This window comes from Bison bison, unplaced genomic scaffold (assembly GCF_000754665.1).
Source record: "Bison bison bison isolate TAMUID 2011002044 unplaced genomic scaffold, Bison_UMD1.0 scf7180017864461, whole genome shotgun sequence".
NCBI lineage: Eukaryota > Metazoa > Chordata > Mammalia > Artiodactyla > Bovidae > Bison > Bison bison.
In genome coordinates this window covers 17,485,603-17,496,464 of record NW_011495023.1, presented here as the reverse complement: position 1 = coordinate 17,496,464, position 10,862 = coordinate 17,485,603, and the positions used below count along the sequence as shown (strand labels likewise).

General features: G+C 48.5%; 1 protein-coding gene across 1 annotated transcript in view; it reads left to right on the top strand.

The window, feature by feature from the left end:
• Nucleotides 1-8,659, top strand: part of KIAA1462 (KIAA1462 ortholog) — a 37,650-nt gene extending 28,991 nt beyond the window's left edge. Inside the window, exons 4-5 of the mRNA XM_010860024.1 lie at nt 1-1,597; nt 6,955-8,659. The exon at nt 1-1,597 is cut by the window's left edge and continues 25 nt beyond it. Coding sequence (XP_010858326.1) covers nt 1-1,597; nt 6,955-6,989 — 1,632 coding nt within the window. The 3' untranslated portion in view covers nt 6,990-8,659. The remainder of the gene's footprint in view (nt 1,598-6,954) is intronic.
• Nucleotides 8,660-10,862: the final 2,203 nt, after the last annotated feature.

Below are 10,862 nucleotides of genomic sequence, written 5' to 3'. Positions count from 1 at the left end.
CAGCAGGGCTCTGATGGCCCTGGCCGCCGAGCCAGCCCCGTGTCCAGGGGCGAGGTGATCAAGGGGGAGACCACAGGCCCCTGCAATAGTAGACAGCTGTTCGGGCAGTTCCTCCTGAAGCCAGTAAGCCGCCGCCCCTGGGACTTGATCAGCCAGTTAGAGAGTTTCAACAAGGAGCTTCAGGAGGAGGAAGGAAGTAGTGGCAGCAGCAGTGATGGTAGTGGCAGCGAGGACAGTGACACAGAGCTGCCCTGGGGGAGCTGTGCCCGCCCGGCACCCCAGCTGCCGGGCCTCCTGAAGGACATAGTGCCCGAGGACCCCAGGACCAGGCCGGGCAGAGTCAAGAGCAAGTCCGAGAGCTGGAGCGAGGAGGGGAGGCCTCGGTCCCCCAGGCCCTGGCAGGCAGAAGGCAGAGGTTCCGTGTGGTTGTCGCCCCCCGGGAGCTGGATTGCTGAAGATGGGGACCGAGAGGTTGAGGACAGGGTGGCCCAGCTGGCAGTCAGCCCAAGGCCTGTGAAACGAGCAATATCTTCTGGGTTGAATGATGCAAAACCCGAGCCCCCACCCGATCCAGCAGAACAGAGGGAGCCCCTGCCCAGCCAGGAGCTCCTGGGCAGTCGCGGAGCTGTGGAGCTGAGTGCAGCCGGCCCTCCGAGGGCGGGCGGTGGGGAGCAGGGGAGCACAAGGGCGCCCCTCTCTCTTGCCGGCAAATCCCGGGGCCTGTCTGCACCAGACTTGAGGTCTGTGGGGCTGACGCTAGTGCAGGAGCACAGTACCAGCCAGCTAGCGGGGTCTCCGGGTGATGCCAATGCAATAGAAATACCCCCAAATGAGTCCCTCGAAGCCAGGGCCGCCAGGATCCTCGGCATCGAGGTGGCTGTGGAATCCCTGCTGCCAGGCGCCCAGAGGGCAGGGCAGAGACGGCACCCCGAGCCGGATGGAAGTGCCCTCAGACCCGAGTCCCCCAGACAGGAGGCAGCGGCCAGCTTGGCCCAGCCCAATGAGTCCACCGCACCCGCCGATGCCTTCTATGGCAGGAGGAAGTGCGGCTGGACCAAGAGCCCTCTGTTCGTAGGTGAGAGGGACAGCACCCGGGAGGTTCCCCGGGCCTCTGAGCCCGCGGATGTGGACGGGGCCGTCCCCACCAAGGCCCCTGAAACTCTGCCCAGCCCCCTGGAGTCCCAGCCTTTCCTTCCCAAGGACGTGGAGACAAAGCCACCCTTCAGGTCCACCTTGTTCCACTTTATAGAAAGGACCCCAAACTTGGCATTCTCAGAAAAGAAGCTCCGAAACACTTCCAGAGTGATCGAAAGTTTACAGGAGAAGCTGGTCTCCCCGCCCAGGAAGGCGGACCCAGACCGCCTGACGAGGATGAAGGAGGTGAGCTCTGTGTCTCGGATGAGGCTCCTGACTTCCCGGGCCGCGGACTCCGCGGAGGAGCCCAAGGCCGAGAGGGGCCCCGGGGCGTGGCTGGGAGGCCTGGTGGCTCCCAGTGCCGGGCACAAGCTCTCCGACCCTCAAGGTGCTCTGTCGCTGGAAGCAGATGGGCATCCAGCAGCACGAAGGGAGAACGGCGGCCGGGACTTCTGGTGCCCAGGTGAGGAGTCAGGCAGAGGGGCGGGCGTTCAGGTTGCATTTGACGTCCAGAGAACATCTAAATGCCTAGTGGGTAGATGATGAAACCTGAAGATTCAGAAAAGATGAGATCGACTCTGTGAATTATGGTGCTCAAAGAGTCTTTATTCTACCCAAGAATTATCCGGAAGCTTCTCTTAATAGTAAGACCTGGCATTTTAAATGATCCAGTCTTCATAGATATTGTCTATGTAAGTGACTAGATAAAATTACCTATATAAACACCCATGGGACCCCTAACTCTGAAGAGGTACATCAGTAAGCTATGCCAGCCAGGGTGTAGGCACCTTGATCGGTCTCCTAGGAGACTAGGGCGTTTGTATTCTGTTCTCTCCCCAGATAATAGACATTCCCCCAGATAACCCTCGGACTTCCCAGGTGGCTCTAGTGGTAAAGAACCCGCCTGCAAATGCAGGAGACACGAGAGGTGTGAGTTTGATCCTGAGTCAGGAAGATCCTCTGGAGGAGGACATGATAACCCACACCAGTATTCTTGCCTGGAGAATCCCATGGACAGAGGAGCCTGGAGGTTACAGTCCATGGGGTTGCAAAGAGTCGGACACGACTGAAGCGAATGAAGCAGGAAGCGGATAACCTGCATTGCTTGGTTAGCCTAATGAGAAAAGACATACCCGAGTGATTCAATAAACTTCCTGCCCTGGGATTCTTAGCGAATCCTTTGTCCTCCATTGTTATCTCTTTTCGCCACCACACCATTCATGAAAGACTTGAGAGGTTTAGACAGAATTAGCAGTTTGCACTTTCTCAGCACCAGCCCACACGCCCCTCGAAGCCCACGGGCCCACCCTGTTTCTTCCGGCCCCTCAGCTCTGATCACTTGGCCCAGGGGAGCCGGTTCTGGCAACAGCCTCCTGCAGACCTGAAGCCCCACGTATTCTCATCTTCCCAGGTCTCTCCAGTCTTCTTCGTTGTATAGACCACGGGGCAGGTTCTCACAGCGGGGACATTGTGCCCCCAAACACCAGTTCTCTCTCCCAGCTCTGACAAGAGCAGGCGAGAGAGCCCTGGGAATTTCTGGTCCAGGCCTGGGGGTTATCAACGATATTACCAGTTATATTTCCTATACGTGGTTCAAGGAGGGGAGGCGTCCATCTTGAACTACCGACTGGAAGGGGCCTTTTTCCGGGAGGGGCAAGGGTGCCCTGTCCTCAGTGGTCTGGCGCTGCCCCTACCCCAGCCCGTCCTGGCAGCCAAGCCCTTCTATCTGCCTAGCTGCCCTGACCGGGTTGGTCCTCCCCACCCCTGCCGCTCTGCTTTCTGTTTTGAAATCAGGTTTATAAGGAGATGGAAAAGATCACTTGTTTCAGCTGGAAGAATCCCGAAATTTTTGTTCAATTAAAAAAAAAAATCTTCACATTTTTTAAGTTTTCTCCCAAATGCAGAGGAATCCTTAATGCTCCCACCCTCTCATAGAATCCAGGATCGACGGAAGCCGTCTGTCAGGGCCCTCCTGGGTCATCTGAGTGACCACTTTGGTCTTTGCTGTGGGAGAGAACAGCAGGGGTGTGGAGCCTCGGCCGTTCCGTGGAAAGAGCTCCATGGCCCACCTGTGAGCCGTTGTGAGGCTGCAGCAGGAGACCTCCCCCGACCCCCACCAAAAATAGACCCCCTGGCTATTCGAAAGCCATCATAGGCTTTTTCTTTTAATTGAAGGATAATTACTTTACGGAATTGTGTTGTTTTCTGTCAGACTATCAACGTGAATCAGCCATAGATGTACATATGTCCCCTGTGCCGCAAGCTTTTAAAGTGAGTTTCTTATCTGTAAAGTAAATCAGGCTGAGAGTGTTAGTCCTCCTGAGAATTAGAAGAATTTTAAAGGAAGATGCATCCTGTTATAAGAAAAACATCATTTTGTAGAGATTTCTATGCCTCCATCCATGGCCACGTATTTTGGGAAATGTGTTATAAAATTTCTAGTTTCATTCAGCTCTCCCTCAATTCTCAGCCTGAGCATCTGGCATGTGAATGGGGTCAGATGGGTGTCTGAAATCCCCCAGATAACGTCAGTTTCCATTTTAACCAGCCATTCAGACACCCTCACCTGTGACTTAATATTATCTATCTTGTAGCTGTAGTTTCCAACCATTACAAATTTTTAATTACTTTTTTGCCATTCCGTTTGGTGCATTTGCTGTTTAATACACAATAAGATGACCAAAAATCTCAAGGCAGAGAGCTCCTTGTGGGGACAGCTTCCTGAAGTGGCCACATAGCGAGACCTAAAAGGGCGACTGCTCATGTGTGCAGCCACTCATGTACCCCCTTCAGCCTTCCACATGCTGGTCACCAGGTCTCACTGTGCAAAGCCAGTCCTTCCAAGAGGCCTTAATCGAGGTAGGAAAGCCTTGTTGCTCATAAGCTTTTGGACTCTCCTTTTGATGTATTTTTATCAATTTAAACACAAAAGTCATCATCTCCATCCTCGCCCAACCCCTGCCTCTGTCACTTCAGGGTGTGGGACCCGCTTCACTGCCCCAGACTCACAGCCCACTTAAATTCAAATTTTGTTCTGGAATTTTCAAACAATATCATACCTCATATATCTGTAAATCGCCCCCACACACACACACATCCTTCTAGAACTTTATTATCTGTGTTATGTACCCATCATATCATAAAGACTTGCCTTCAGCTTAAAGACAGTCATTTCAGCTAACATTGTTTTAGTGGTTTTCGGTCGGGGGAGCTCTGGCTAAGAAATCAGCAGCTCAAAACTAATTCAGGTCACAGCATTCCCATCTCCGCTGGATGGATTATGTCAGAAGCCTAATCCGGCGCATCAGTGTCTGAGCCTGCTGGTCTGGTCCCGTCCACCTCCGCTGGCCGCTCTCCTGGTACACGTTCAGGAGGAGAGTGGGGACAGCTTGTCCTCTTCGGGCCTGGGGTGGGGATAACCAGGGCAAGCTTGAGGGGAGCCTCATGATGCCATTAGAAGGCTGGGCGTCAGCACATCCTCACAGGGGGTAGCCTTCGAGGGTGTTCATATGCAAAATACCCACCAGGGTGGGCCTTAGTGATCTGTCTTCCCCCGACACAGTGCCCACAGGAACCAGGAGGGGCATGACTTCCCTGTACTCTGGCACCTCTGCCGGCCAGTGTGGTGGCCCCTGGTCACATGTGGCTCCTGAGCACTTGAAACATGGCTCGTCCCAATTGAGATGGCCTGTAAATGTGTGATACGCATGCCAGAGTTCAAAGACATCACCAAAAAAAAAAAAAAATCTAAGATGTCCCAATAATTTTTTTTGGTTACCTGTTGAAATGATAACATTTTGGATATATTTGGTGACATGATATGCACCATTGAAACTATTTTCACCTGCTTCCTTTTGTTTGCCCTAACATGGCTACTAAAAACTTTACCATGCTGCGGCTCACATTGTATTTTTATTGAACCCGACCCTCCATGGTCTAAAGAAGGAGTCCTTGGTCATACTGATTTCTCTCTGTGGTTCTGTCACTGGGTCCTCAGCTTCAGCAGTTGGGGTCGGGCTGCAGGCATGTCCTATAGGGCAGTCTCCACATACCTGCCCTCAGGTGGGCTGCTGAGGGCCGGGCTCTATGTCCCTGGAGGCTCAGCCCCTTGAGGCCTCTCCTTGCCGCCAGCGCGCCCTTTCATCCGTTCATGACCACCCACCTCCATCTCATCTTCGCTCATGGGGGTCCCCCAGAATCAGCACTGAATGAGGCCAGCTGCGCTCAGAGAGGGGCTCAGCTACTAAGACCCATGTTGTCACGGTGGGTGTTAAGTGTAGACCCGCAGAAGGCAGCTTGTTCATGGGATCTCTGCCTGCTTTCAACGAGACGGGCACTTGGTGCTGTTTGAGGAGCAGCAGACTCCTTCCAAAAAGTGGAGCCTGTCCCAAGTGCGACAAACGCTGTCTTAGTTGTCGCAGTTGTGGTGTCTCATCATAAGTACATCCCAAGGAGTCAAGAAGGTGTGTGGTGTGTTAGTCGTTCAGTCGTGTCTTTGCGACCCCATGGACTATAACCCGCCAGGCTCCTCTGTCCAGGGGATTCTCCAGGCCAGAATACTGGAGTGGGTTGTCATGCCCTCCTCCAGGGGATTGTCCCAACCCAGGAATCTAAGCTAGGTCTCCTGCATTGCAGGCAGATTCTTTACCATCTGAGCCACCAAGGAAGCTCAAGAATATTGGAGTGGGTAACCTATCCCTTCTCCAGGGGATCTTCCTGACCCAGGAATCGAACCGGGTTCTCCTGCATTGCAGGTGGATTCTTTACCAGCTGAGCTACCAGGGAAGCCCAAAGTCCCTCAGTTGTGTCTGACTCTTTGTGAGCCCATGGATGGTAACCCTCCAGGCTCCTCTGTCCAGGGGGTACTCCAGGCAAGAATACTGGAGTGGGTTGCCATTTCCTCCTCCATTGTCAAGATGTGCAGAGGACACAGCAAGATATCTTGCTGCCAGAGAAGTGGGACTCTGCATGGCCTTCAGAATGCACTGTGGTCCAGATGGGTTGAGGAAGAGATGGCTCTGTGATAGTTTTAATACCTGTTAAATTGTACCGTCCTTCCAGACTTCTTACGTATTTGCTCTTAAGAACTTAGGAGCCCTTTGAACTGCCATGGGAGGAGATTCTGACCATAGGAGGTACACGTGTGAGCCTCAGATTTGCCTGGACCCCAGAGATCTGTAATGCCCGAGGGCCCAGCCACAGCCCAAGTGATGATCTAGGACCGTTGTTCTATTGTATGGTGTCCCTTTTTGGAAACCGGGGCCACTTGGGCCCCGTGTGTGTAGCTGTAGAGTGGATCAGCATGGCAACTCAGACACACACACACTGCTGTGTGTGGAAGGCTGGCGGGTGAGCCTGCAGCCTGGGGCCTGCATGCTGGCTGTGGGGTCAGAGATAGGAGGCCTGCCATCACCAGGCCCAGTTCTCAGGGTTTCAGCCCCACCCTGGGACATCACTGGTCCCATGGCAAGCTTTCCTTAGAGTTGCCGTTAATGTACATGCACACAATATCCTGCTTAGCATCAGCTGAGAGCGTCGCTACTGCTTTACAAGAGTTGCAGTTAAAGTGAATTATGTTCCCTGTGAACAACAGGAAGGGACGGTCAAAATACTAAGCTGCCCCCATTTCCCATCTGTGATTAGGCATGGGTCATACCCATTCCTTCAAAACAGCCTTTAGATGGTAGCCGTTTACTCCTAGATAAAAAATATGGTCGGTGGGCCTTGATCCCTACACATTTATTTCTGGCCTGAGGATTAAATAGAAAGCAGACCAGTGGAATATACTACTCATTTTCTTTTGTTTCCTTTTTTTTGCAGATTCCTATGACCCAAGCAGGGTGGAGAGGGTGTGATGGCACGCCACTGGAGTGTGGGGCCGCGTCTTTTGCTGACGGGTGACCCCCCCAAGCTGGCCTCAGCCCCGCCACCTGGGAGGAACCTCACTGGGCCATCCTTCCCCGTGGCCAGGACACACGTCGACTCCACAGAGTCACTCTGTGGAAATAAAGCAGTAGTCTGTTGAAAGCATCTGTTTTTATAGCACGAAGGGTTAATACCTATGTTTAGAAAAGAGTCACAAGGACCCTCCTTAATGATGGATTTAGCCCAGCTGATGGAGCATTTGGTGTTAATCTGGCTATATGTGAAAACTCAAATGTAGGTGGTTTAATGAGTGATTTTGAAAGGACCAAGAATGTCATAAATCCCCCTTCGCATCCCTGTGGCCTGCTGTCCACGCTCACTTTCAGGAGTTTGGGGAACATAGGCCATTGCTAGTGTTTTAGCACTTTGAGTTTCCGGGAAATGTGAACACGTATGTATGATCCATTTCTCATCAATTTGGCCTTCTGCTGCTGAAGTCACTTTACCTATTAAGTAACTTGCCATCAGCAGATGAAAGCGGTAGCTTGCAAGTTTCCAAAAGATGAAACCTTGTACCATGATGGATAAGAGTATTATTTATCGGCAATGAGACGCTCTGATCTTTTGCAAACATGCCATCGTCTGCTTTGCACTCAGTATTATCTATTTTTATTTCCTGTATGGATGTCTAGAAATTCTTTATATGAGAAATAATTGCTGGTAAAATAGACCATTTTAACAAAGTAACTATATTTCTTTTTACCAAAAAATGCTATTTTTCTATGATGTAAACAATTGTTAGGTGGCAGATTTTTAAGGAAGTTTATTGTATTTAAGAGTCTGTATCCCTTTGTGTGAGAGGAACCCAGAGAGGGTTCACATTTGCTTTAAAGCATAAACCCCTCACCCATTCACAACTCTTGCTACTCTTAGTTTATCTTAGAAAGAGATGTCAATAGAGACATTTTTCAGGGTTAATAAAATTAACTTTTCACAAAGTTTTTTTTTTTTTTTTAACAAATGCAGCTATAAGGTTATATTTGAAAATAACCCTCTTAAAACCAGCCAACATCCTTACAACAAATTTTTGCTGCCATATTCACTAGAATTACCAAAAAAACCCCATAGTTTCATCTTTGTTCGTCTGCAGGGATGTGCCCTGAGACCAGATCCCCCCTCCCCTCACCCCCACCGTCCCTTTAAAGAAATGTGTATTTTTATCTAGAATGATCTTTAATTAGCGTCTGCATATTTTCCAAAAGTGCTAGAGACATTATATGTACGCCGTTACAGAAGTATTATGAGGCCTATGTATTCTGCCGTTTACTATTGCATTAATCTGCACAAAGTTTATGCATTTTTTTAATGCGTTTGTCACTTCTTTCTAAGTCAGGCTTTCTCGTGAACTAACATTTCCTCAATGGTTTCTGTCTCCTCCCTCCCTCCCTCCTTTTCGTCTTTTTTCCTTCTCTCTCTCTTTCAGAAATCACCTTATCAATTTCTAAGCATTTTGAATTCCTAAAATGTGAACTGTTGAGTGGTCTGCCATTTGGCCCTAAAACAACTCTGGGCTCTCATGGCCTGTTTTTATCTGTACCATATGATTTTATTTCATCAGAACTTCATGTATTTGGACAGTAATAAACAACACAGAATCTAAGCAGTTCTGAGAAGTCTTTTCAAATCCACTTTGCAGCTTTGCTTCTTCCCTGTTTCTCATGGTCACTCCTTTCCAGATTTTAGTTCGTGTGATATTAGAAGCTTTGCTTCTCACAACCCGTGGGGATGACGGGCCAGGCCTCTGCCGGGAAAATCACTGGAGTCATCTGGTACCACTGGGAGCAGCCACCTGGGGGTCCTCGTGACGGGGTGTACATCCCTCTTAGGTGCAGATGAGAGAGGGTGTATGTATATACACATACACGTATATACATGTGTCATTGTGTGTACATAAACATGCGTATAGACGCATGCATGTGTCATGTATGTACACACACACAGACACATACATACTTGTGTGTGTCATGTGTGTGCATACATATTACCAGTTCTGACTTTCCCCTTACAGTCTTTGATTCCATCTAAAACATCTTTTAATCAAAAGAGGTCAATCAGAGCTTATTCCTCGAGAGAAAGAGAAGGATCCTAAAGGGAAGAAATCACAAACAAACCAGAATATGATACTCTGTTTTCTTCTAAATCCTTGTATCATATCACTCTGAAACTATTCTAAAAATTTAGGGGAAATTATCAGTATTTATCCCTTTAACCTTAATTTCTAGATTCTAGCCTGTACATAAGTTTTTGGGAGGAGAGGTACCTGAAAATGTGACTTTTAAACTTGCATTTTCTGAGGTAAATAACGATTTCTAATCCTATAAAGTAGCTTTTCCAGAGGTTTTGAACTTTTGCTAATTATTCTTTTATTATTTCTATTTCTCATACATGCACAGCTCTCTTATCATTTGTGGCTGGAAAGGAAGTACTCATATTTTGTATTTGTCATTCTTTTTCTCATTCATATGATTTACTGTTGATGTTTAATATTTGGGGGCTTATAAGATTAAAAGTTCTAACTTTGACTATTTGGACTTAAAAAATGTGAGGAATCACATTTGAAATGTATTTGTATCTCTTGTTTTGCAAAAGAAGGGGGAAAATATTGGCAATATAGCTCTAATTACCTTTCTTTGAAGAAAATTCCTGGGCCATTGAAAACCAAACATCTTTATTATTGTTTTGAACCTTCAGTTTCTGCAAACTACAGAAAACTCCCTGTGAAGGATGCACCATCCCTGACTGCATCTTTAGAATCCTTTTCCATGTTTGTACATAACTATTTGGGTCCCTTTTTTTTAAAACATCCCTTAAAAATGTATGTACTATGAGATCCTGATTTCCTTCTGAGAGTTGTAGGTTGAGGTTTGATTCCTGTGGAAATTCTAAGTAGATCCTTGTCTGTTTCACGTGACGGTTTGTGAAGGGCCGTCCGTTGTTCACAGAAGTCCAAATGTCTAAACCCAAATGACCCTATTGAGCTTAGACTCAAATGACTGCTTTTTGCAACAGCAAAATGACTTTCTCTGATAGCACCTTGGTTGTGGGTTTCTGGGGAAAAGATGAATTTGATTCTCAGTTGACACAACTACTTCCCAGCTCTGAGCAGAAAGGGCTGATGGAAGATAAGGTGAACCCACCATCTCATCCGTGACCTTCCAAGATTACACTTGTGCGTCTTTTGTTTTGTTTAAAATGACTAAATGATACACAGTTAAATGTCAGGTTAGCATCCCCTGGAAACGGGCCAGCACTGCAGAATCCCTTTAAATATCTGGGCTCAGGGACCTGGACGCAGTGTCATCAGTCTTTGGAAGGTCATTGTTCTGCTAGGTCCACCTGAGCACAGAGATGGAGTGAAGGATGCAAGTGTGTTTCTTAAGCCGAAGCTGTTGCAGGCCTAGGGGACTTCTGCATTTTCTTTCTGTTTTGTTTTGAACTCCTGATTCTGCACATCTGTTTGTGGGAGGAGGGTTGCTACTCAGGACAGGATTTAAGAGACTGATTCCAAGTGACCTTTAAGAGTCTGCCTGGTGGGAGGTCCTTTTCCAGGAGTGTGGGTTTGTCCTCTCAGGGACCCCTCAAGCCAAGAAGGAGGAGATGATAAAATAACATGAAAGATAGAATGGTCCCCAGCCTGCACATCTTTTTTTTTTTTAAATAAAAGGTGGGGAGGAGTGGTAAAGACTGTAATTCAGCCTCTGGGAAACGTTGATGGGGTCTAATTCACAGGCCCCCAAAACAGTCTCAGGTTCATGGGCAGCGGCGGGAGGGACAGGGCGCCTGCGGGTTGTGTGTTAGTTGCT